Here is a 27487-nt window from a genome sequence, read left to right as displayed (position 1 = left end):
CTAAAACATGCTGACTGACCTCAGAGTTTCAAGTCCACATCCTGGACTCTCCAGGAAACCACACAGATGCTTCACTCCTGAATCCTGCAGCTTGTTGTTGGAGCTCAGGTGCAGCTGTCTCAGATGGGAGGGGTTGGACTTCAGTGCTGCTGCCAGATAATCACAGCTGATCTCTGACAAACCACAGCTCTCCAATCTGTATAAAGAATGAAAGATGTAAGTTTATTAGACAAAGTGTGAGCTTGAAATCATTCAGTGTTTCATCATCTGTTCAGAGCTGAAGAAGGTTCAGAATGTAGAAGTTTAGAAAATGGAAACTCCAAACAGCTGACAGAGTTCATACGCCTTTGTCAGGGTCAAATTCAAGCAAGACCATGTGAAAATTAAAACACATCATCCTAGGTGAACTTAAACACCTTTGTTCCCCTTTTGTTAAGACATAGAAAAGTACACCACACAAAAATACTGCAAAAGGAAACGGTCGCCTTATATACATAGTGTATAAACTCAAAATGCACATTTCACTTCAAATTAAGATTAAGGCTTTGAACAGATCACATAGTTCAGTTCAACATATAAGACTTTAAGAATGCACAAGCATCTACTTAAAATCTATTTAATTTATCATCCATGATATTATTTTGTACAATTCCAATGTATTTTGTTCATCTCCCTTAAATAAACAGGCAGTCTTAAAGTATGAAATATTCATATACAAACACATATAAATGTGTGTACTGTCTCAGTGGCTGATAGTACCCCACAGGCCTCAGTGTGAGCTTGAAGACATTTATAATGTTTAAGTAGTTTAATGTGCAGGTGCTGACGATAAACACATTTTGAATGAAAGCCGGGGAACTTTGGTAGCACAGAAACAAGTGGCTATTCTTTGTGACTATATGGATCACTCACAATACCATTATTTCACACAAAGGCACCAAATTAATACTCAAAAAAGCTGCAGCAATACACACAAATATAAACAGTACTTGGTGACAACTTTGCTTTTAGCCTTTAACCCTTCTTGACTACTTTTGATGTGGCCTCTATATTTTACCTTTAAAAACAGTTTATCTTGCCAATCTGTTATTTTCTCATTTTGACCAACTGTATCAGCACAATTTATCTAAATTCAGACAAAATTTAAAATACAAGTAGAAAGTGATATTTTGACTGTAAAAACCACACACATGTTTAACGAATCATCTTCATAACTTGAAATGCAAATAGAGATTGTACACTTTTAAAAATACGCACACGTTTTGCAAACAACAAAGTTATATGGTACTATTTACCAAAAAATGCAGCCAAGGCTCAGACGTTTTTCATATAATCATTTCAAACTATTTACAGAACAATCAGGTGTCAAACAATAGTTTGTGTCACTCTAACACATATGAGAACAGCACAGGGATAAACCTGCAGGTCTGACAGCAGGTGTGTCACTCAGCGTTTACACTGCAATCTGCCTTTGTTGGCTTTAAGGCAGCAACTGTGACGATCACTAGTAGAACTGACACACAAAACAAAACAACAGCTACACACTAAATACACAAGACAACAAACTAACTTGAGACCAAACACGGTAAACGTCACAAATCTCTCACGTATCAAAACTCTCTCTCTCTTTCGCTCACTCGCTCTCTCTTGCCGGTCACTCCTAAAACTTCCCCCTTTTGCTAAACAACCAAATGTCATGTTTCCATATCATTTTTGATTGGTCGACATGGTACATTTTCCCACCTATAGGGCTTTGGAGCGTGATGTCACGGGAGATGGGCCATGCCCCCTTCCGCCATGACAGTAGGCCAGCCAAAGGATACCATTTCAGCTATGGATCGTACGTGTTGTGTTGTCGGTTGCAACGTTAGATCACACGATCGTGAAGGCAAGAAGCTGGATAACGGGCTCTCTTTTCATCGTTTTCCGTCCTGGAGGCAACGTGAGGGATCCCATGTATCCGATATTACTAAACAAAGACGTCAGGCTTGGATTGCAGCGGTGAGACGAGCGGATATCGAGTTCTCTGCAATCCCCAGCTTTTTGTTGGTTTGCTCACGGCATTTTCTTTCCGGTGAGTTCTAAATTAATTCATATCACTCTTGAAAGGCTTTTAGTGTGATTTTCAACGTGCTGCGGTCATAGATAATGAGATAAAACATGCTAATGTGTGATGCTGCAGAACCACATCATGTCGACTGAGTAGCTTATGATTTGGCATTATTGCAGGCAAACCAGCATATGAAATGGATGTAACAAATCCAGACTGGGAACCAACACTGCACATGGGGCATGACGACATACCTGTATCAGACTCGGACCGGCACTCAAGGCGTACGCAACGGAAGCGAAAAGGAGCACCCATCGGAGGTAAACAACCCCCCCCCCCCCCTCTAAAAACATACTAAATTGCTATCACTGTACACTAATCCGCACATAACTTCCAGATGAATCACACACCTGTCATTGGAATATTGGTGTACATTTACCTTATGTCTAATTTTATCTTACAGGCTTTCGTTATGCAGCTGCAGAGTCTGAAGGTGTGCCCCGTGCAGAAGTGATTGATGAAGATCTGACAGAAGACCAACAGCAAAATCACAATGTCATGGAGGCAGTGGACAGCAGTTGTGTTGGACAAGTGGAGGTTGAGGTACCAGCTGCAAATGTGGATATACTGAAGAAATGTAAACCTTTTAAAATGATGACAGATTACAAACTCTCAGCTGTGTCTGTAATCAAACCTCTGTAACTTTGCTTCACTTCAGCAGCATCAGCTCATGTTCACATGTTGATTCATGGTTTGCTTCAGTTTTTGATGGACTGCAGAATATTTTGAAGGTTATCTGCTATAAAAAGCCAGAACAGGAAAATCTGCTTCATGTGTTTCTGTTTGATCCTCAGTGACTTTGACACAAAGGCCTCTGCTGTGATGATCACACCTCTGATCAAGTCTCACAGTGTCAGCTTTGTTTTTATACATATGGATATGTGCTGATAAATGATCAGAATTATAATATTTCCCACTGTCTGCTGTGTGCCGTGACCTTTGACCTGCTAAAGACAGTCAGCTGTGGATTATTCATTGTTGTGTCTGATACTTAGAACTGTGAGGAAGAACACTACACAGTTAATCAGGGTCCCCTCTCTCTGAATCAGGAAAGGTGGGCAGGCCGCGTGTGGGCCGCGGGCCATACGTTGAGTCTCACTGTTTGAAATGTGAACATTGTTCTGCTGCAGTCAATGGACTAAACCAGAGAAGAAGAAAACAGACTTTACCATGAAGATCCTCAGTGTGGATCAGTATAATATCAGCCTGATGTCTGCAGTTTAGTGTCAGCACAACTTTCACATCATATTCATCTCAGCACAACTAAAACATGCTGACTGACCTCAGAGTTTCAAGTCCACATCCTGGACTCTCCAGGAAACCACACAGATGCTTCACTGCTGAATCCTGCAGCTTGTTGTTGTCACTCAGGTCCAGCTCTCTCAGATGGGAGGGGTTGGACTTCAGTGCTGCTGCCAGATAATCACAGCTGATCTCTGACAAACCACAGCCCCACAATCTGTATAAAGAATGAAAGATGTAAGTTTATTAGACAAAGTGTGAGCTTGAAATCATTCAGTGTTTCATCATCTGTTCAGAGCTGAAGAAGGTTCAGAATGTAGAAGTTTAGAAAATGGAAACTCCAAACAGCTGAAGCCAACAGGAAGCAGCTTCAAACAAACACAACAAGAGAAAAAACTCTGAATGTTTCACATTAAAGTCGTACATTTATCATAAAAACAGGACAAAGACTTGAAAAAGTCGTGTTTTTCCTTCCAGGAACCACAAGGCTTCACTTTTAAAGGTGAAGTGTGAAAGAAATGGACATATTTGAAGTCCAACACCTTTTTCCAGTCACATTATTAAAGCAGACAAACTACAAGCTCATTTTCATTCCAACAAGTCATCTTCTGACCTGGACTAACAACACTGGTCTCTATGTGCAGCTGGCTGTGAGACCAGTGCTCAGGGAGCGTCTACAAAGTGCAACACTGAAAGAACATCACACACTAGCTTTGTCCCAAAACGTCGGCTGCATCCTTCGGAGGACCCGGTATTCGCGGTCTACGTGGGCCGGGTCCTTCAAAGACTGAAAAGGCTGGAAGTGCGAGGCTGTGAAATGGGACGGTCTAGCCTTCAGATTTGCGTCACCGCTGTCTCGGTGGAGTTTAATAAACTCGGCCGTCTGCTCCTTGCTATCTAAAATATAACAGGACACTGGCGTAAATTCTCGACCGTCTCACACTTCTGTTTAATCAGTTTCCTGTTTAACGTTTATTCAGCTGTGTGAAAATCCCGGAGGAACTTTGATCTCAGCCAAACCGATTTACTCCGGAACAAATAAAACACAGAAAAAAGGCAAACAATTACATTTTTAAGTTATCCGAGTGACTTATATATCGTGTTTCACCTGAGTAGCGAAAGAGCGGGGTCTGAAAACGATGAAGCCGGGCGTCCGCTGCTCTCGCCGGCTGGAGTGACCATTGAACCCCCCGGCTTGCTAGCGAGCGGGTGGGTAACAGACGTCTCCGAAAACGTCGGCACACTTTTGCAAATATGTGATGTCTTGATAAACCAAGCAGATATTTGAAGTTTACACAGCTACTTTCTCGCCTGAAAATATGTTAAAAGTTTATTTTGTGACCCAGAAAGATTAATAAGAGTAATTTGAAAACTTAGTAGCTGCCGCCATTGTTGGCAGCTGAAATTTGGCTGGGATATGAATTCTGGGATATGGTGGGCCACGAAGGACACACCCGACGAATCCTTCAAATTCGGGGAAATGAAGGACGCATTTGTCGGGCACATTTGAAGGAGTCGACAAATACGGACAGCCTTCATCGCCTGGCTGTGATGTAATCGGCCTTCAAATGCAGCCTCTGGAGGATGCAGCCGACGTTTTGGGACACAGCTACTAATTTGCTTCCATCATCCAACCTGAAGAGGAAACAGAGACGCCTCCCCTTCAAAGTAAAAGCTGCTCCTTTTGGACACAGTATCAAAGAAAGTCTACAGTATAACATAGAAAAGACAGAACAAAGTTTTGGTTGTTTTTAAATTGTGCAGAAATGAAACTACACTAAGCTCAATTATGTGACTGACATTTCATCCCATGTCAGTTTGGCCTCATCCTGGGCCGGATTATCCAGCACACACTCTGACCACAGGCCCAGGGGCCACGCACAGCTGGGCTCCATCCAAGAGACAGCAAACAAACCAACACAATAATAAAAGCACCATGTGATCTTCTTACATCTTCAAGACAAACATAGTAAAAACATGAGCATATTTGTTTCCTGATAAAATGATGTGACAGGTAGAACAGAGTAAAGTGGTGGTGTTACAGCCTTTCTCCCCTCTGCTGCCGAGGCTGTTAGTCTCTCCCAAACTCAGCTACAGGACTTCCAAATGAATGAAAGCAGCAGAAGTGGCTTTACAAATGAAAGAGGAAGAGGAGAAGAAGAGGAGAGGGAGGCCACCCTGACCATCACTCCAGCTGAAAACATCACACTTCCATTAAAGTTGGTGAGGAAATGTTGAGCAGGATGAGCTGCTGGCTAATCTGGAGGCTGTAGCAGCAGCTCACAGTCACAGTGGATTTCCACTCATGAAAAAGCTCTGGCTGCTTCATTTCTCATCTCATATCAGAGACTTTAATGCTTCACTGAAGCTGTACTGTGATGCTTCCATATCCCAGTGAGGCCTCCATAATGACTTCAGCTGTTCTGTACACACACTGTGTGCCCTGTATGGCTCAAAGTCTCTGCAGCCTGTTTTTATCTGCTATCATCAGATCTTCATCATCCTCATTCACATCCCTCACACACTCTACAGCCTCATCAGCACTGACTTCATCTTCACTGACTGATGGAGCACAACATGAACCTGTGGAGGCTGAAACACTGTCCTGTCAAACATCTCCCCGTCACCACTCCACTTCTGTCAGCCTTTAAATGAACCCTGCTCAAGTCTGTCACTTCTGTTTGGAGCCAAAAGGAAAAACTGTTGTTCAGTCGTTTGGAAAGACAACATTTCTGAAAGCACTCAAACTTCTTCACATTTGTCTTCAGACACATCCTGAACATTTAGGAACTAAAGAAAGTTTCAAACATCAAAGACATGAAATATAGAAAAACAACAACAGCCGCAGTCAGTGAACTCACCTCAGAGTCTCCAGTCGACAGTTTGGACTCTCCAGTCCAGCACACAGAAGCTTCACTGCTGAATCCTGCAGCTTGTAGTTTCTACTCATGTCCAGCTCTGTCAGATGGGAGGGGCTGGACTTCAGAGCTGAGGCCACAACTTCACAGTGAGACTCTGAGAGTCGACACTCAGTCAGTCTGTGATGATAGAAAATATAAAATGTGTTATTATAAAAGCAGAAAATCTGCATTATAAACACAGACTGAATGTATATGAAGACAAAACAGAGTGAGGTCATAATCTGATGAATCTGCTCTTCACATCTGTGCTTCAGCTCCTCTTACTGTGTTTGACATGACACAACGATTGAGTCTCTCTCAGACCTGCAGACTTTTAATGAGAATCTTTGTTTGGCTTTAATCTGCAGATGAAGGAGGAAGATGGTGTCACATTTAGGCTTCCATAATGTCCACAGTCTGTCACTGAGATCTGATCCAGAGTCAGAGTGAAGACACACATTTGGACTGTTTCCTGTTTTGACTCCAGAACATTTTGAATGAGTTCAGCTCAGTGAAGAGTTCCAGCTGGAAAGATGATCTCTGTTTGCTACCTGCTGTCAGGTACGACTGTTCACGTCCACACGCAGGAAAAACCTGCTGACTGTTACCAAACGGAGCAGAAATCTCATCACTGGACAATAATGATGAATGAACTCAGAGCTGCTGATATCAGATCTGATTTCAGGGGAACTAAACACAGAAATGATTGGCTCATTTGAGCTTTCTGAGCCATTATCTGCCGGTGTGTCGCTAGTTGGCAGAAAATGATTTGTATTCCTGTTCAGGGCTTCAGTGTTTATGAGTCCAGATCCAGGTGACAGCAAGTCAAAATGATGTTACCTGTCTGTGTCCAGCAGCAGCCTGTATTCACTTTGAATATTGTTATAACCTGACATGGATCAGTTTGTCTTTGATTGGTTTGTAAATGTCACTGTTTCCATTGGACCTGAGTGACGTACAAAGACAGAGAGGGAGAGAAAGGAGAGAGAGGATGGAGACAGCAAAGAGAGAGCAAACACAAACAGGTGAGAGTGGACAGGTGACCAAGGTCAGCAACCAATCAGAGAGCTTCTGTTTGACCCACAGTCACTGATGATGACTGCACATAACCAAGCAGTGTGTTACTCTGATATCAAATATGGATCCTGCTCTTATAATAATGATCATCAGATGATGTTATTGTGTTATTTTGTAGCTGAATACGATGTTTGTGTGATTATCAGTGAAAGAAGCAGTGAGGAGGATGGAGAGAGAGAGAGGACAGAGGGTGAAGTTAGAAACACTAAAAGGATTTTTCATGGATTTCATGGATGATTTGAGTGATTTCCAGCAGGACACTTAAACATGTCAGTGGACGTCCTAAAGAACATATTCACTGATATGAAACGTGTCATTGAACAGGATTAATATCAGTGGAAACATGGTGGACACAGCTGTGACTGCATGGATGTGACACACTTCAAATCTGTTCTCCACTCTTGGATTTGGGATCCATGGAGCTGCTGCTGAGTCTGTACAATAAAGGAATGGTGTGGAAGGTTGCAGCGTACGGACACAAACACTTTGTGGTTACAATCTGATTTTATTTTCAAAATGAAACTACTAACCTACACTGATCAATGATGTTAATGATCACATCTGGACTCACCCAGCCTTTCTGCAGTTCCTCACAGCTGGAATCAGTCTCTGTCGTCCCCGCTCTGATGTGTTGTACTTCTGCAGGTCCAACTCATCCAGAACCTCCTCTGACATCTGCAGCATGAAGGCCAGAGCTGAGCACTGGATCTCAGAGAGTTCCTTCTTTGATCTGTTCTCTGACTTCAGGAACTCTTGGATCTCCTGATGTACTGAGAGGTCGTTCATCTCCATCAGACAGTGGAAGATGTTGATGCTTCTGTCAGGAGAGATTTCATCACTGTTCATCTCCTTCAGGTTGTTGATGACTCTCTGGATGGTTCCTGGACTGATCTCTGTCTGACCCAGCAGACCTACTAAGAGTCTCTGGTTGGACTCCAGACAGAGGCCATGAAGGAAGCGAACAAACAGGTCCAGGTGGCCATTTTCACTCTGGAGGGATTTATACATGGCTCTGCTCAGGAAATCATCCAGAGAGGACTTGTTGTATTTTTTTCCCAAAAAGTTCTTCAGCACCTTTGTCTTCCTGTTGGTGTGACAGTGGAACATGTAGACTGCAGCCAGAAACTCCTGAATGCTCAGATGAACAAAGCAGTAGACTGGTTTCTGGAAGATCACACACTCTCTTTTGAAGATCTCTGTACAAACTCCTGAGTACACCGAGGCCTCTGTCACATCCAGACCACACTGCTCCAGGTCTTCTTGGTAGAACATGATGTTTCCTTTCTCCAGATGTTCAAACGCCAGCCTCCCCAGCTTCAGAAGAACTTTCCTATCAGCCTTCGTCAGCTCCTGTGGACTCGTCTCACGTCCCTCACGGTACTTGTTCTTCTTCCTCTTTGTCTGAACCAGCAGGAAGTGTGAATACATGTCAGTCAGGGTCTTGGGCAGCTCTCCTCTCTGCTCTGTAGTCAACATGTGCTCCAGAACTGTAGCAGTGATCCAGCAGAAGACTGGGATACTACACATGATGTGGAGGCTCCTGGATGTCTTCATGTGGGAGATGATTCTGCTGGACAGCTCTTCATCACTGAATCTCCTCCTGAAGTACTCCTCCTTCTGGGCGTCAGTGAAGCCTCGTACTTCTGTTAGCCTGTCAACACATGTAGGAGGGATCTGATTGGCTGCTGCGGGTCGGGAAGTTATCCAGACGAGAGCCGAGGGAAGCAGATTCCCCTGGATGAGGTTTGTCAGCAGCTGGCTGACTGATGACTTCTGTGTGACATCAGACAGCAGCTTCCTGTTGGTGAAATCCAATGAAAGTCTGCTTTCATCCAGGCCGTCAAAGATGAACAAAAGCTGAGAGACAGCCAGCTTCTCTGCTGTGACCTTCTGTAATGTTGGATGGAAAACATGGAGCAGCTCCAGAAGACTGTACTGCTCATCTCTGATCAGGTTCAGCTCCCTGAATGAAAGCAGAACCACCACACTGACATGTTGGTTCTCCAAGCCCTCTGCCCAGTCCAGAGTGAACTTCTGCACTGAGAAGGTTTTTCCAACACCAGCCACGCCGTTGGTCAGAACCACTCTGATGGGTCTCTGTTGGTCAGGTAAGGCTTTAAAGATGTCCTGGCACCTGATTGGAGCGTCATGGAGGGCGTCCATCTTGGAAGCTGTCTCCAGCTGCCTCACCTCATGTTGGGTATGAACCTCTTCACTCTGTCCCTCTGTGATGTAGAGCTCAGTGTAGATCCTGTTGAGGAGGGTTCTACTTCCTGTTTCATCACTTCCTTCAGTCACACGTTCACATCTCCTCCTCAGACTGATCTTATGTTCATCTAAAACCTCCTGCAGACCAACATCTGCTGAAAGAAAGAAAAACAATGAGACTAAAGAGAAAGAAAACTCTTCAATGTCTGAACAACACAAGAAGTCCAGTTTTCAGAAATGAGTCCATCAGCAGACAGATGTTCAGTCTTACTTTGTACACAGCTGCTCTGACTGGCTGTCTGCAGTCCAGCTCTGCTTCTGGATCTTTCTCCACACTGGGGACAGGAGGAGTCTCCCGATGAAGCAGACTGGTCCCAGTATGAGGAGATGCACTGTCTGCAGAACCAGTGTCCACAGCTGGTAGAGACTGGATCCTTCAGGACGTCCTGACACAAAGCACAGCAGGACAGCTGCTCCTCATCACAAACACCACTCCTCTTCCTCGCTCTGTGAACACATTTCTTTATCACTGAAACATTTACTGTCAGTGAAAAACATCCAGATGTGACCAAACTGCAGTTCCTCACAGTTCCTTTGATTTCATCAACACTAATGAGCTGCTCTTCCTGTCTGCCTGTCTCATTAAACACTGAGCGATGAATACAAACTCAACACTTCCTGCAGACTTCCTGACTTCACAATAAAAGCTTTCCATCAGAGAGAGACAGTTATGACTTTCACTGTTTTACAGCCGCTGTGTGCAGATTATCTGGGTCAGTTCACTCTGAAGCAGCTTAGAAGTGTCCGTGTAGAGCCGTGGTCTGACACACAGAGACTTCTGATTTTCTCTATTTAAACAAACATGATGAAGATGAGCAGGTTTCTCTTCTAGTATAAACTCTGTGTCTCTCTGGCTGGCTCATGATGGCTTTTTAGGTTTTATGTTTTGCTCTCTCCTGCTAGCGTTTTGCCTGCCTGGGTGGAGCTTGTAATGGCCTCTCGCTCTTGGTCCACACAGTTATGATGATTACACCACCTGTTGCTGATTCACCTGGGCTTACAGGTAACCATTTAACGCTGCGGCATGGAGCAGTTTGTCGCTGGGACATTGACCCTCCTGTGTTCATGATCTCAGCTCCTTGCTAAGAAATCTCTCTTTTAATTCACCAGTTGGGTTAACTTTGTGTATACTTTGAGTAAATATTTCCCCGGACCTGGTTACAGACGCTTACCTGTGATTCCTGTGTGTGGCTGTGTGAGTGGAGAGCAGGACAAGAGTGACAGAAGAGGAGTGAGTGTGGACTCTGTTATGATATTTTGATACCACGGTAAGCATTTACAGGATATTGTTTTATACAGGAAAACTGTTACTCAATAAGGCCCATATACTAGTTGTTTTTCTCTTTCTCTGTGACCCAAGAATTAATGTGTAGGACTCACAAGCTGGTACCCCAAGGTCGAAAACACCACAGAGATGAGACCACTTCCTTACTCCCATCCTCCCTTTTTCTTTATCTCCTGGAAAAGGCTCGTTAAAGGCTAGGTGGTTTGTTTCAGAATTCACTAATGAAAGAACTCTGTATTTTATGTCTAGGAGTGTATTTTGCTGGGATGATCATAAATTATAGCTGAACTGATAAACTACACAAGGGATACTTTGCTCAGAAGGCAGGAAGACGTTTCCTTATTTAGTCTGTACCGGTTTGAACTGGGAAAGCTGACACACGAACCTTTTTTTCTCTATATAAACTGCTGTGTATCAAATAAACCTTTGAGTTGATTCTGGGAAAGCAATCTGAACAGTTTCTGTATCACTTTGTTCTCCTAACTGCTCCCGATATCGTAACTAACCCAGCTGAACGGCATACCTGAGTGTTACTTTAAATAATTAGGAATCTTATAAGGAAAGGACAAAACTCTGCTTATCGCTCACGCCACGGAGGAAACCCGGGACGGCAATTTCCTTCAATTTTGGTGTCAGAAGTGGGATGGCTGACAGAAGGTAAATACACGTCTTTCATATTTATATAAAGACCGTATTATGCCTCTCTCAGTGATCGATCCATAAAAAAAACGGGATATGCTGACGAAGTTTCACTTAGTGATCCAGAGAGATACACTGACGACTTCCTCAGTCCCCGAATAAAGTAAATTAACCCTTGTGTGGTGTTGGTGGACACAGGAAGTTGCCTGTTGTCTTGAATATTTTAATTTTGTTTTAAAAAAAAAAAATAATAATAATAATAATAATTAATTGTTTAATTAAACGTACGTTAAAAAGTGAGAAGTTGCTCACTCAGAGTTAAGTGAGAAGTTGCTCACTCAGAAAAAGTGACACAGGAAGTTGCCTGTTGTCTTGAATATTTCTCGTTAAGTGAGAAGTTGCTCACCAAAAAGTGACACAGGAAGTTGCCTGTTGTCTTGAAACGCACGTTAAAAAGTGAGAAGTTGCTCACTCAGAGAAAGCTAGTAAATAATTAAATTTAATTTTGTTAAAAAAAAAAAAAAAAAAAAAAAAACGAAAGAAAACTGAAAACGGGTCTCACAGACCCGATTACCATACAAGGGTTAAAAGCAGTAAATTAAAAGCAGAAAGACACAGGAAGTTGCCTGTTGTTTTACGAGAAGTTGCTCGTTAAGCGAGAAGTTGCTCGCTAAGTGAGAGTTGCTCACACAAACAAAAAATTGCTAGCAATAAATTTAAAGTGACCTCAGCTGTGCCGCAGCGAAAATACTAACATAAATCCTTCAAGCGTGTAAACCCCTCTGGAAATCACTGAACATGGGTCAGAATAATTCAAAAACCACAGACAAGTCCGATAAAAAATCAAAATTACCTGTAAAACCAAAAAAAATTAAATTTAAAGTCTCAAACAACAGCTCAGTACGACTCCCATTTCCGGTTACGTGTAACCCACGTCCACGAATCGGCGAAGACTTCCATGATTACGTATCCAGAACATGCGGGAGTGCTTATGTGACTGACTTTGTTTACAACTTACGGACTATAAGTTCAATGCATTCTAATTTATTTCCGGAGCCTTATCCCGAACGATTATCGCCAGAAAACAGGTCAGTAGAAATGTTGAATATCATTTGTGATAAGAAAAGTAGTCTGCTTAAAAAGTCCTGTAGAAAATATATGATAGAATGCCGCGACGTGATGCATCAAATGTTACCGCTATGGAAAAAGGGACCGGAACCAGGTGTAGATACTTTTACATCAAATAAAACTAGTGCAGGCTCCAGCATAGAAAATAAATCTACCGCGGGAAAAGCTAGTCTTGCATGCTCAGCCATTCAGCCTACAGCCCCGCCGCCTTACGAAGATGAGACCGAATTAATAGTTGCTGCAGCAGCCGCATGCAAACAACGTCAGCGCTTTGATCCAACCAGCTTAAAAGACAGTGACACAAAACCTGAATCACATGCAACGGGTCTCAGCCACCTAATTGAACAAGATCAGGAAAAACAATATATACGCCGCGAGGCAGAATTAGCAGAACATAGAAAGAGAGAAAAACTTTTGAAAGAAGAATGTGAGGAACTTATGAAAAACAATTTAGACGTCTATGAAGAAAAACTTTTGCATCAGGCAGTGTCCACAATAGACACCCACATGAAACGGCACGATATCGTAGCTAGAGGTTTAGAGGTAGCTAAAGAAATACCTGTTACCCGAACTTTAATAAAGACTTATCTAAAAGAAAAAAAGGAAAAACAAAGCCGGAATGACAAAGGTCCTCACGCCAACACTCGCGGTAGTAAACAAACAGACCCAAAATCTAGTGACGTCAATGACGCTTACCCCTTTATGATAATAGGAGATCAGTGTTGTATTCAGCCCCCTAAAATCTCAGAATTAGTGACAACTATTAAAGAGCTTCCCAATCCTCTTAAAAATCCTACAGCCTTTGTCTCTGCACTACAGAGAAGTACCAGATATCACCATTTGGGTGGTCCGGATTACAGGTACATATTGTGTCAATGCATTCCTGGAGTAACCGAGTCACAACTCATAAGAGAGATAGGTGAATTAGACCCAAGGCATGATAAAGCATCCACAACTGTAGAGTTTTTGTGGGTAAATAATGACAAAGTCGCCGATTTCTTTAAGAATCTAAAGAAATTCCTGCTCACAATGTCCAGAGACAAAATTGACTTAAATGCAGTAACTATGTGTAAACAGAAGCCTGATGAATCTATCCTAGTATTCATAAAACGCTTTATGCACTGTTGGACTGATGAGGCATGCATGCCAGAGGATGGTAATGATCAGATTTTCATCACCACCTTTTTGAACAATATCCACCCTGAATGCTCTCAGTTGCTAAAAGTGACAGCTACTGATAATCTCTACGAATTGAGTAAAGATGCTTTCTTAAAGCTTGTACAACTGAAGGCCAGTGCAGACCTTTTTCCTACTATCACAAAAGCTAACAGTGTTAAGATGATGTTGAATTTTGATGTTCAAGGCTCAGAGGAAAGTGAGAAATTAATGTATGCAGGATCACCCGCTCCAGCACAGCAAGGAAGTTTCAGAGGACGGAATGGTAAGAATAGAGATGTTTGTTTTTACTGTGGAAGGGTAGGACACTGGTCCAGAGAATGTCGCTTTGCAGCCACCAACAGGGCACACACGCCTTGACCACAGAACGCAGTACAAGTTCCCGCCACTAGGCGTCAGCAGAGCTCTTCCAGTCAAGGTAACTGGCAACCACAAGAAACATGCAATAATGGCCCCACATCTAGGCCGCAGCCTTACAACCCACATTATAACCCACAAGGCAGACAAGCTAGAGGTGCAAATTTAGCTCAGTTTTCCAGTAACCGCAGACACCCAGAGCATGAATCAGAATGGGAAAGGGTGCGTTACAATTCTCACCATGATCTTTTCCCATCACCTGATAATCCCCGGCTGGGTCGCTACTAGGGAGGCCCAGGTGAGGATGAGGGACAGCAGTGTGAAGCACTACACACGATGCTGCATCTGCAGCTGTCCCCTAACACAGAACATTTGCCCATGCTACAAGTAGAAATAGATGGTAAGAAATACCCATTTTTAGTGGATAGTGGAGCCACTAAAAGTTCACTGTCTGGGAAATTCTATAATGGGCCTGTGTCCTCTGTGTGCATCAACACTATGGGAATTAATGGAACTGTAGTGCAATGCCCTAAAACTCATTCTCTAAAGACACGTTGGGGCTCTAAACCAGATGAAATCACATATCATCCATTTGTAATTATTCCAAACTCGCCTGTGAATTTATTAGGCAGAGATCTAATGGCAAAAATGAATTTGTGTATTTCATTTAACACAAAAGGTGAAATGTTTGCTGATACTGATAACAGCTATGTTTTCTCTGCCTTATGTACCATGGAGAAGGAACAGCCTCTGTGTCAGCTGGACGGCTCAGCAGAGAATGAACTCAACACCTTTTTGTCTGGTATTCCACGACACACACTGTGCCAAAGACGTGTTCAAAAACCACTGCCAGGTAATCCCATATCTGGGAGCCACACTTTTGTTTCTCTCACACTGTTCAACAACATGATAACTGCTCACACAAGTGAAGGCCAAACAGTGGTTTTGTCACATAACTCAGACATAGGTTATGACATAACTACACCATGTCGTCACATAGATCTAACCTATCCTATCCACTGTACTATTTCTGCACTTACGTTGCCAGCTGAATACCAGAATATGACATTGTGGTCTAAAGGTGAGAATGATGTAGGATTTATTGACTGTATACCTTATCACGCACAGCTAAAAAACAACACGCCAGTATATGTCAAGCAGTATCCCATTTCTGTCGAAAAAGCCTCAGCCCTAGATGTCATCATAGGAGATTTATTGACTACAGGAGTGATAAAGCCTACAGTATCTCCATATAATACTCCTGTCAATCCTGTGCCAAAGCCTAACAAACCTGGCGTATGGCGTTTTACACAAGACTTAAGACAAATTAATGCAGTCATTATCCCTTTGCCACCTCTGGTTCCAGACGTCCCCAGCATATTGACATGTATTCCATCCACAGCCACACATTTTACCGTGGTGGATTTATGCTCTGCCTTTTTCTCAGTGCCTGTGCATGAAGATACACAGACGTTATTTGCATTTACACATAGAAATAAGCAGTACACTTGGACTCGTCTGCCTCAAGGCATGATAGACAGCCCTGCTGCTTTCTCAATGGTGATCCGTGCTACCCTGGACAGCTTTACTCCTCCTGAGGGCTGTACTCTGATCCAGTATGTGGACGATCTCCTCCTCTGTGCTCCGAGTGAGGAATTGTGTCAAACTGCTACACACATGCTTCTCCAGCACCTCCAAAAGACTGGCCACAAAGCATCTGCAAAGAAAATGCAGTACTGTCAGACTTCTGTTCAATATTTGGGATTTACACTGTCTCACGGAAAACGTTCCATGACTGCAGACAGGGTCAAAGCTGTGACCTCCGTCCCTCGGCCTACTACACAGAAGGAAATGCTGTCCTTCTTAGGCATGGTGAACTATTGCAGACAGTGGATACCAGACTGTTCTTTTCATGACCACATTCTGCGTGAATGCTGCAAAAAAGACAAGCTTCCTCGAATACTGTGGTCCACAGAAATGACTGCCTCTTTCAATGCATTGAAGGGAGCGCTGACCTCCGCCCCTTGTTTGGGTCTGCCTGACTACCACTTACCTTTCCATCTGTACGTTACAGAGAACGGCACGACCTGCACAGGTGTACTGGCCCAAGAGCATGGCAGTGGCTACCGTCCAGTAGCCTTCTATTCAAAGGTATTGCCAGCAGTAGTTCAGGGGATGCCGGCCTGCCTGAGAGCAGTAGCAGCTTGCTCTATCATGATAAGGGACTGCGAGAAGCTTACACTCTCACATGACACTATTCTACACACCAATCACCAGGTCACGACCATTCTAGCAAACATAACTACACAACACATGACCGCACAACGTCGCTCAGGTTATGAAGCTACACTGACCTCCACAGCAAACCTCACCATAAAAGCGAGCAGCACACCCAATTCGCCAGCACATTTATTGATCCATATGCTGTGTTCTTCTGACCGACAGGATGGCTCAGACAGGCTTGATGTTCATGACTGCATGACACGTATACAGGAATCCACGGCACCACGTCCAGATTTAGAGCAAACACCTATCCCAGACTCAGCCACGGTTTATGTGGACGGGTCCTGTTCAAGGCCGAATGACAACTCATTTCTTTGTGGCTATTCGGTGGTGACATTGCCTGACATCATACTAGAGGCTCACTCATTACCATTTCACTCAGCACAAAAAGCAGAGCTCATGGCTTTAATACGCGCCTGTGAGCTCCACTTGGATAAGCGTGTGACAATTTACACAGACAGCCGCTATGCGTTTGGCGTCGTACATGACTTTGGCACATTGTGGAGACAAAGAGGATTTAGATCTGCTGATGGAAAACCGATTGCTAATTCTGATCTTGTGCAGAGACTTTTGCAGGCTATACAGCTGCCATCGGCCGTTGCAGTTGTAAAAACGAAAGGACACAGTACAGCTGACACAGACGAAGCAACAGGTAATGCTCTAGCAGACGTGACAGCCAAAGCTGCAGCTGCATCACAGCTCCCACCTCCACAGGAAGTATTATCTGTGCCCCTACAGTTGCCACTTGTTACACTCCCAGACTATTTAGAAACAAATGTTGATTTAAAATTCATACAAGAGCAAGCATCTGCATGTGATTACACTTATTGGGAGAATAATGGCTGTACCTTAGATGACAGAGATGGCCTATATAAAAACCTTGAGGGTTTGATTGCCCTCCCATCTTCCCTGCTGCCAGTCCTTGTCCGACATTTTCACGGTGTGAGTCATGTCGGACAAAGAGGGGTAATAGGGGCAATAAAATCAAGATTTGTAATTGAGAAAACATCACATGCAGTAAAAAGCATATTAGCAACCTGTCTAACATGTGCACGAACTAATGTAGGAAAATCAAAAGCAAAACATCAGCATTTACCACAACCAGATTTTCCATTTCATACATTACAAATTGATTTCACACACATGCCAGCACAAGGAAGCATCAAGTACTTACTGGTAATAGTGGATCAATTTAGTAAATGGGTAGAAGCTTATCCAACCTCAAAAGAAACTGCAGAAGTAGTCTGTCAAAAGTTGTGCAATGAAATAATACCCAGATTCGGAATACCTCACCAAATTAACAGTGATAGAGGACCTTCATTTACATCAGAAGTAATTCAAAAGTGTACTAAAACTCTAGGAATAGACTGGAAATATCATGTGCCATACCATCCTCAGAGTTCAGGAGTTGTAGAAAGAATGAATAGGACCATAAAAAATCGCCTGACTAAAGCAATGATAGAAACAGGAATGACCTGGATCAAACTACTTCCTCAAATCCTCTGCGAGATTAGAATGACTCCATCCGCAGCAACCAAATTATCTCCATTTGAAATAATCATGGGAAGACCATTTCCAACACCATGGTCAGCTTCCAGAGGGGCACCGCTATTGGAAGGGGACATAGACACTGCATTGTCCGACTATGTCCACAATCTGGTAGAAACACTGAATAATAACTATCAGAAAGTTTGTCTCTCCCAGCCTCTCCCCTCCACAGATCCAACCCACAAGTGGAGACCAGGGGACGCGGTACTAGTGAAGTCACTAAAACCAAGGACACTCGGGGAGGCCGCGTTTTCCAGTACTGGCAGTGACGAGAACCAGCATCCTTACGGACGGACAACCTCAGTGGATTCATGCCAGCAGGGTTAAGACCAGCCCAATCGGACCATCTCAGGCGTCGGATCAAGCAGACGACATCTCCGGCGAGCCAGCGCCCGGAACTAGAGCAAATAAACACACACGGGTAGATGACATCTCAGGCGAGCCAGCGCCCGGATCCAGTGTACACACGCAATCACTGATTAACACACAACGTCTGAAAGAGCCACAGCAAGGTACTCGAACATCCAGCAGGAATAGAAAGCCAAAAGTACCACATGATGTCTAACCTGATAAAGCCAGACTCACTCCATCCTGATAATGGAGAAAATGAAATGCCCATTGTCATCATACGGCGCTTATTCAATGTCTCTCAAACCTGGGACCAGGCCAGAAGACGACTGAAGAACTGTTTTTCTTATATATTTAGGTTATTTATCATACTTATCGCATTAACCTTAGGATTTTTCTTTGCTATTTTGTATTGTAAACTGCAACCATGTTCACATTTCTGCAGGTCATATTTTGCTGACGATACTTCATGCTCTATTTTGCGAGACACCTACTTAATGCACTCTTCACGTTCCCTAAAATCAGTAAATGACAACATAGACGCCACTAATAAACCATTTTATTTAGGAAACAGCAATTGTTATGTCTGTTCAAAGGGTAATCCAGAACAGGTTATAGTGGGATACCCAATCTCAGGTTTTCCCCTGACAAAGATGCTATTCAAAAATGATGAAAAGGGGCCCTTAACAGTAACCCTGATTGAAGCGGTGCGAGTAGAACTAAGTCCTTTAGATTGTTTACTCATATACACAGGACAAGTCTCTAGTAAGGATGTCAGCATGATTAACGACTCTACCCACCCCTGTAACCCAATGAAGCGCCCCGAAGACCGCACTGAACCTCTTTCGCCCCCAAAACAGGTGCGCCATCACCCAAATATCTTGATGACATGCATACACCGACCAAAACTTGAAAACATAAATTATGACGCGCAAAACTATACATTTTTTTCTGACTCTCCAGGAGCACGCTGTAATGAAACATGGCTAGCAGCGAGTGTTGACAGGACACAACATAAACATATGTTTTTTTATCTATATGCATATATAAGTACGCATTCAGATAACTCCACAATCCTGCATTCGCCCAACACACTAAACGACTCGTACTGGGGAGGCATATTAAAAGGCTTTACAGCTTCGCGCCTGACCAGACCGATCCCACATGCTTATTGGATGTGCAATAATACCCTTAGAGTGGCTTTACCTGTTAATTGGACCGGTACCTGCGGTCTAGTAACTTTAGCTCAAGAACTACTAATACAACAAACCTCAGATCTGCCTGTATCTACCAAACGTACAAGACGCTCCACTTACTCACATAACGTTTACATAGATGCTATAGGGGTTCCACGCGGGATACCAAGGGAATTGAAGGCACAAGGGGACATATCCGCAGGGTTTGTCTCACTAATACCGCATATACAGGTAAACAAAAATGTAGCCTGGATCAATTATGTTTATTACAATCAGCAAAGACTTACTAATTTGACCAATACGGCCCTTAAGGCCCTAGGAGAACAGATGTCTGCTACCTCTTTAATGACCATGCAAAATAGGATGGCCTTAGACATGCTGTTAGCTGAGAAAGGAGGTGTTTGCGCGATGTTCGGAGATGTTTGTTGTACTTTCATTCCCAATAATACCGCCCCTAACGGTTCATTCACACAAGCTATGAATAAACTTGAAGAATTGCAGATAGAACTAAGAGCCAATGCAGGTCACGGTCAGTGGATAGACAAGTGGCTGCAGGACACGTTTGGAAAATGGAAGGAACTAATTGTAGCTTTTGTAACCATTGTAGCATGTATTATTTTGTTTTTGATGATTATTGTCTGTTGTGTGGTACCCTGTGTACGTTCAATGATAACCCGTATAGCTACTAGTACAGCTACTTCAATGTATTTGCAATTGGCACAAATTGACCCAGATTATGTGTCAGATGTCATCAATGATGATCCTGATGTATGTATTGAGCATTAGATTGTGCATTACTCGATTGTCCAAGAAGAGAATGACGTTTTCTTCTTTTTCTTTTCTTCTTTTTAAGATTTTGATATTAAGCTCACTCGAAGGACTAGTTACATTTATGATTTGTTTCACATTTATGATTTGTTTCACATTTATGATTTGTTTCACATTTATGATTTATCTTTATATTATGTTATTACATTCTGTCTTTATACTATGTTATCATTTCATGATAAAAGGGGAGAACTGTTATGATATTTTGATACCACGGTAAGCATTTACAGGATATTGTTTTATACAGGAAAACTGTTACTCAATAAGGCCCATATACTAGTTGTTTTTCTCTTTCTCTGTGACCCAAGAATTAATGTGTAGGACTCACAAGCTGGTACCCCAAGGTCGAAAACACCACAGAGATGAGACCACTTCCTTACTCCCATCCTCCCTTTTTCTTTATCTCCTGGAAAAGGCTCGTTAAAGGCTAGGTGGTTTGTTTCAGAATTCACTAATGAAAGAACTCTGTATTTTATGTCTAGGAGTGTATTTTGCTGGGATGATCATAAATTATAGCTGAACTGATAAACTACACAAGGGATACTTTGCTCAGAAGGCAGGAAGACGTTTCCTTATTTAGTCTGTACCGGTTTGAACTGGGAAAGCTGACACACGAACCTTTTTTTCTCTATATAAACTGCTGTGTATCAAATAAACCTTTGAGTTGATTCTGGGAAAGCAATCTGAACAGTTTCTGTATCACTTTGTTCTCCTAACTGCTCCCGATATCGTAACTAACCCAGCTGAACGGCATACCTGAGTGTTACTTTAAATAATTAGGAATCTTATAAGGAAAGGACAAAACTCTGCTTATCGCTCACGCCACGGAGGAAACCCGGGACGGCAATTTCCTTCAGACTCCCTTCCCTCTTTTCCCTGGAGCCCTGGACCCCCTCCCCAACTCACTGTGCATATATAGAGCACTGTGGTTCACCCCTTTGGTAAATAAACTGTCACCTTTTTGTTTGTCAGAACTCAGTCTGTGCTTGAGTTCCTCTGTTAGCCATGACATTTTGTTGGTTCTCTCTCTTCAGGTCCCTGTAAGTGTTTGATCTAAAACACTATATTTATTCTGCTTTGATTGTTTTGTGTGCTGAGGGACATTGTTGCACGATCCACTTGTTCTTATCACTCAAATATCCTGATACTTTCAGAAAGTTGGAGAGCTCTCCTGGCTTGCTTAGTCTTTGCTCTGTACTGCAGTACTTGCACTGGTTTCACTGGACAAGTCTGCGTGTGAACCTACAACTGATCTGACATTGTGGCACAAACACAGTAAACAAACTCTACGAGCACCTTGTTTCATGTGCAGTGGCTTTCTTCTCATTCTGTTACTGAACACTGTATGAAAAGCCTCTCACTGCCAGCATCCTTCCAGCCCCACGACAACAAGACCAACTCACATCTTCACAACACCAAGAATTTTTCCCCTTTTCTTTGGAGAAACTGAGAAGCCAATAGGATTGTAGCTCAAACTTGCCCACAGTCCTGCTTCATCACTGCTCACTCCTACCTGTGTTGGTGCTCAGTGGACAGTCATTAGGGTTGCCAACTCCCTGAAAAATAAATAAGGGACACCTCGTGGCCAGGGCCGGGCAACCTAGTTGTCTTCACCCTTCCCAGTGTGGTAGCTCTTTTTTGTGTGTGTGAAATTTTTTTTTAACCATTTGACTTGAATTTGATTTAAGCAGATGCATATTCTATTCTTTGTGATATGACCATATGGGAAACAAATGATCCTTTAGCCATTTATTTTTAGCTCAAAATGACAACATTAACACAGTAAAACAGGTCTCTTTCTTAAACAGAAGCCTGTCATGCTTAACTTTTGAGAATATAAGTAAATCTTTCTTTAAAAGAACTCTGTCCTGCTTAACTTAAAATTATATAAATTAATAGAAAGCAATAGAACGAAAAATATTCTTGTAACTGTGCACATATAGTGCATTTAGTGCAATTGGCTTCAGCTGAGGTATTATTTCAGCTTTTCTAATGCTAATCAGCTGCTCCTGTTTGTAAACCCACTTGTTCCCATGATTACGCATCATAACTCATCATCATTATTCATCTATGTATTACTTTTATGTATTAGTCATCTATTTGTTGTAATCATCTATCCTTGCAGTTGTTTATTACACAAAATAAATTATATTATCACACTTCTGGCCACATAGCGCTGATATTCACTGCACATGCCCATATTAACCTTAACCAGAGGGTTTAAAAAAAGAGACAGTGTTTACATACCATATCTGCTTCTGCCGTGGCCTGGTGGACAACAAATTGGTTTAGGGTTCCCCGAGCTTTCACGCCCCTCATGTTCTTCATGTGCCCACCATTAGAAGCATGCCTATGGAAAAAGTGCGCCGGCACACAGTGCAGTGCGCTTTATAGGTGTTATCGTGCACTTTCCCAGCCAGGTGTTTTCCTTTTCCCATTCCTCCCTGTACTTTTGCAGCCTTTTTTTCTTTCTCTGAGCGAACAAACATTGCTGCTCTGATGCTGGGCTCACACTGTGCGATTTTTGGCCCATTTTGAGATGATTTTTGAGTCATGCGACCGATTTGGCGATCGGCCCAATTTTGGCCTTCATCGTGCATCGTGTAGTATACGTGGGGTAACGAGAAGCGATTAACACCTCACGACCAGCTCCCGATCATCAATCGCTCGTGAGCGTGTCACCACAGCCGCTCACACTGCTCACGCGCAAACACGTAAACGTTGGTGAAAAAGACGGAGCAGCACGGCTGTGCAGCGTGTGATCTGGACACAAGCGATGGAGGCACAACTGTAGAACTTTGGAAAGCTCATCAGAGCCTTTTCGATGTGGCCCCACAAAATTATCACGACCACAACAACCGTGAAAATAGTTGGATTTACATGCTGCTCAATCACAGCTGCCTGATCAATGTTTTTCATTAGCAATTTAGCAAAGTTGATGGTGGTGGTTTGTGTGTCTGTGTGAGTGAAAGACAGAGAGAGCGACAGATTTTCTGTTATAACCTTCATTTTATGGAGGCACAGTGTGAGCACTCAGGTCGCATCAGAGCATCGGGCGGTATAGTGTGAGACCTGCATCGTGACCTACCAACTGCGAGTCAATCGTGCAGTTTGAGCAGGAGCTGAATAACGTGACTGAAAAAATCGCACAGTGTCTGCCCAGCTTTAGGTGTACTGTCGTCCGAGACTTGCACCGCAGTGTCGGCGTATGTTTCCCTGTTGGCCATGCTTCTTGTTGTGGTCATCTGTTGTCTTCCGGTATTTTCTCCGCAAGCGACCTTTCCTCGACCAATGAGATGAGCGGTAATCTGAATTGTCATAAGTGTGCTGTCAGCTCATTGGTCACAAATCAGGAGAGGGGCTGGAATTATGTTTTCAAACAAAGCGTTAATTCCATAAACATTTATAGACCACTTTTGATTCTCACTGTATTACGGGACAAAGTGCGTCCCTTATTAGCTCAATACGGGACGTGTGCTTTTGTTTCTACAAAAAAACGATTCCGTTTTTTAAGGGACGGTTGGCAACCCTAACGGTCATAGCCTGCTGCTAGCATGAATGCTAAACGTACTGCTGTGGATGATCAGCAGAAAAACATGTTGTCAGTTTGACTGTTTGCTGTATTTAAAGTGTTTTTCTCAGTTCGTCTGTATTCAAAGTGCATTCGGGGCTTTAGCTGACAGCTCTTTGTACTAACAAACTAAACTCTCTTAGTTTAAGCCAACAGACTTTACCAAACACAAAGCCTGCTGCTGCCTCCATGGGTTAGCTTGTGTGACTGGTGTTTACACCAATGAAATCTAAATCACACTAATGTGTCCTCCAAGGTGTTTGGTGGGAGCACTGAGTGAAACATAAGAGCTCTGGTTAAGCCTCATCAGCTGGATAGGCTGTCCACCCTAGTCCAGGCTTTAACTCAAATCTCTGACTGGCTTTCTAACAGCTACCTTGTTAGAACAAGACAGAGACCATGATCATAGCTCCTCCTGATCTATATTCTAAAATCAGTCAAGTTGTTGCCCCTTTCTGTTCTTCTGCTGAGCCAAATATTCGAAATCTTGGAATAATATTTGACTCTTCTTTGGGCCTTGACTCACATGTAAAGTCTCTGTCTCGTTCCTGTTTCTTTCATTTAAGGAATATTTCTAAACTGCGACATATGGTCTCCTTAGCTGAACTGGAAAAAATTGTCCATGGATTTGTGTCATTGCGTTTAGATTATTGTAATTCCCTGTTTACCAGCTTGGATAAATCATCTCTTTCTCGCCTCCAAGCTGTACAAAACGCAGCAACCAGACTACTAACTCGCTCTACCCAGCGAGCTCACATCACTCCTATTTTATGTTCTTTACATTGGCTCCCAATAGATTTTAGAATTCTTTTTAAATGATTGTTTTAACGTACAGAGCACTAAATGGCCCCAGATTATTTATCCAAGCTTCTCACTAAACACACTGCTGCTCGCTGTCTCTGCTCACAGACTCAGAGTTTGTTGGTTGCTCCCAGAACACGTCTGAAGACGAAAGGGGGCGGAGCCTTTCAGTCTGTGGCACCAAGACTGTGGAACAGTCTACCTCTACAACTACGTTTGGTTGACTCTGTGGGATCCTTTAAAAAACAGTTAAAAACTTTACTGTTTAAACAAGCTTTCTGTTGACCAATGCTGTTTACATTGTTATATTTTTAATTCACATTTAAACTCTATATTGTGTATATTGTGCATTTTGCTATTTATCATACTGTTTATTTTAATCTCTGTGTGCAGCACTTTGTGACTACCTGTCTATGAAAAGCGCTTAATAAATAAACTTTACTTACTTACTTACTAAAATAACAAACAGGGCTGTGAGAGCAACTGAAGTGATAAAAATACTGTTTAAAGATAAAAAACACTTTGATGTTCTCTCGTCACCTAACAAAGTCCAAACCCTGTGAACTATTTTAGCTTTAATAATTGTGGATTCAGGTATCCTGAACCCATCTTTGGACATTTGTAATTAAATATTTTAAAACTCCATCAGAGACTCCTGATGTGGCTGTTTGGAGAAGGAAAAGAGGGACAAAGTGGAGCGTCGAGCTGAGGCTTCATTCACTGCAAACCTACAGTTATGTTTTCTTATTTCTGCTGTTTGCATGTTCACAGCTGAAATAAAGCTGCCTCTTTGGGAAAACACAAACATGTAAAGGAGTCATCACAGGTCTCTGACCTCGTTGGTTCAGGTTCAGCACTGAAGTTTGGAGGGTAACCTTTGGACCCATCACTCCTCACAGACGGACAGCTGGATCCTGCAGACTGTGACCTCTGACCTCTGCAGACACAAACATGTTTTATTCAATGATCAATTCTCTGATAAAGTGATTGAAGCAGCTGTGATCACACAGACTGCAGATAATGCAGCTGTTTCCTGTCAGTAACAGTCCTCTTAGATTAGAGTTCAGCTTTTTACAGGAAAACAAATGTCCCTGAATGCAACAGTGAGACACAGTCTGCCTGTGTGGCTGTGATAGCTGCCGTTAGGAGTGCTCATGTGTTTGCAGTTAGACGAGGAGATGTTACCATCATGGACACGTTAACAAATCCTGCAGCATCACGTGGCACAAACACTTTGTGTTCCTGTCATCTGCAAGCAACAGGAAGTTCATTAATAAAGGCGGGATGGAGACGCGACTGTGATGGTTCTCCTTCATCCAGCTGTTACACACATCTGGGCTCACACGACGAGCCTTTGTCTAATACAGCAGCTGCTCTCTGAACACTTTTCTGAAGAGGAGCTGCACAAACCTTTGTTTGCTTTCTAGAGCAGCGTATCAAAGTCAAACTACCCACTGCTAGCAGCTGTTTCTATCATAGTTTAGGATCCAGATGTGTGAGGTCTAAATTTACACCTCTGATTAAAATACATAGTTAAAAACAGCCAATTGAGTCCAAATGTGTCTTAAACCAGATAAACTGACAGTTACAGCTGAGCCTGTGTGTCCTTGGAGACACTGCTCTGCTACAGAGATGCATTTTAGAAACCAGGAAACATCAAAATCATTTAAATCAGAGAGTTCTTGTTACTAACAGCTCACCTCTCTGCAGCAGACACAGGCTGGGATTTAAAATCAATGAATCGATGATTGGACCAGTCACTCTTTAAGGACACAGAGCTGGATGGTTTCTGATTGACGCTAAAAGTAAGTGAACATGAAACATGTGTCACATCCAATGTGACCAATACATTACATAAAAAGTATAAACTATGTAAATAGTATATTATTTAAATCGTTAAATAGTAAAAAGCTGATTAAAATTTAAAACATTTTAATACTGACATGAACTTACTTTTTGTCAGATGACTTTTTTTGCCCTAAATTACGAAAGAAATGCTTCACCCGTTTGCTCTTAGAGGACACAGAGCTGGGTGGAGGTCCAGGCTGGTTCCTGTGAATAATGATGCAGCAGTGATGTGAGTGCTGAGCTGTGACATGGAGAAGAGTCATGGACAGTTAGAGATGGTCATCTCACCTCTGAGCTTTGGTCTGGCTCTCATGTTCCCCACACAGAGTGCTTTTAGAGGGAGGGACTCCCTCCTCTCTGTCCTCACACTGATCCATGCTGCTCAATTCACATCAGCTTACACACACTTTCTACCTTCACCTGCAGAGGAAACACAAATCATTCATGTGCACATCAACTGAGAGCTGCAGAGGTCGTGTCTGATGTGTTGGACTAACATCCATCTGAGACGCAGCTTTCATCAGTTCACTACAAAAAGTGTCAAAGAGCCGAGTTCAGCCTCCAAATCCTCCATTACTGTAGTCCTACAAAGGTCAAACATGGCTGCAGAGAGCAGCTTTATGTCAGTAACCATGTCCAGGACCGAGCTGACTGCTTACAGAGTTCATACTCTAACTGCTAGCTGCTCTGCTAGCTAAGCTAACTCAGTAACAGTGACTCTGACAGCAGTTACTGTGGAACAGCGGCCGAGCTCAGGACACATTCAGTGTGTTTAGTCTGAGTCCTGGACTCTGATTCAATGGATTCAATCCAGCTCAGAGTTTCATGTGTTCATCAGAATAAAATACATGTACTAATATAACAGAAGTAATGCTCTGAATG

At 42.8% G+C, this 27487-nt stretch overlaps 1 protein-coding gene across 1 annotated transcript; it reads right to left on the bottom strand.

Annotated features, from left to right (window-relative positions):
• Positions 1-27011, bottom strand: LOC147336332 (protein NLRC3-like). The gene is made up of 9 exons (XM_086285354.1): positions 26894-27011; positions 26711-26809; positions 26458-26556; positions 25593-25694; positions 9809-10044; positions 7901-9692; positions 6214-6390; positions 3393-3569; positions 1-196 (listed from the first exon to the last, which is right to left on the bottom strand). Exons 1-9 carry the CDS (start codon positions 26980-26982, stop codon positions 1-3), a joined length of 2967 nt encoding a protein of 988 aa, XP_086141480.1. The 5' UTR covers positions 26983-27011.
• Between the last annotated feature and the right edge of the window lie 476 nt (positions 27012-27487).

Source organism: Aulonocara sp. 'chitande type north' Nkhata Bay, linkage group LG3 (genome assembly GCF_057382095.1).
Source record: "Aulonocara sp. 'chitande type north' Nkhata Bay isolate Kocher_YH1m ecotype deep benthic linkage group LG3, A_spYH_male_GT1.1, whole genome shotgun sequence".
Taxonomy (NCBI): domain Eukaryota; kingdom Metazoa; phylum Chordata; class Actinopteri; order Cichliformes; family Cichlidae; genus Aulonocara; species Aulonocara sp. 'chitande type north' Nkhata Bay.
The sequence above is the reverse complement of the archived record's forward strand: the minus strand, read 5'-3'. Positions and strand labels throughout refer to the sequence as shown.

Bases quoted from the DNA above. Each gene is read 5' to 3' on its own strand.
- LOC147336332 (XM_086285354.1), bottom strand. From the start codon at position 26,982: ATGGATCAGTGTGAGGACAGAGAGGAGGGAGTCCCTCCCTCTAAAAGC. The intron at 26,557-26,710 runs GTAAGTTCATGT...ACTTACTTTTAG, and splicing joins AAAAAGTCATCTGACAAAAA to CGTCAATCAGAAACCATCCA. The intron at 10,045-25,592 runs GTCAGAGACCTG...ATGTGTTCACAG, and splicing joins GCTGAACCTGAACCAACGAG to AGCGAGGAAGAGGAGTGGTG.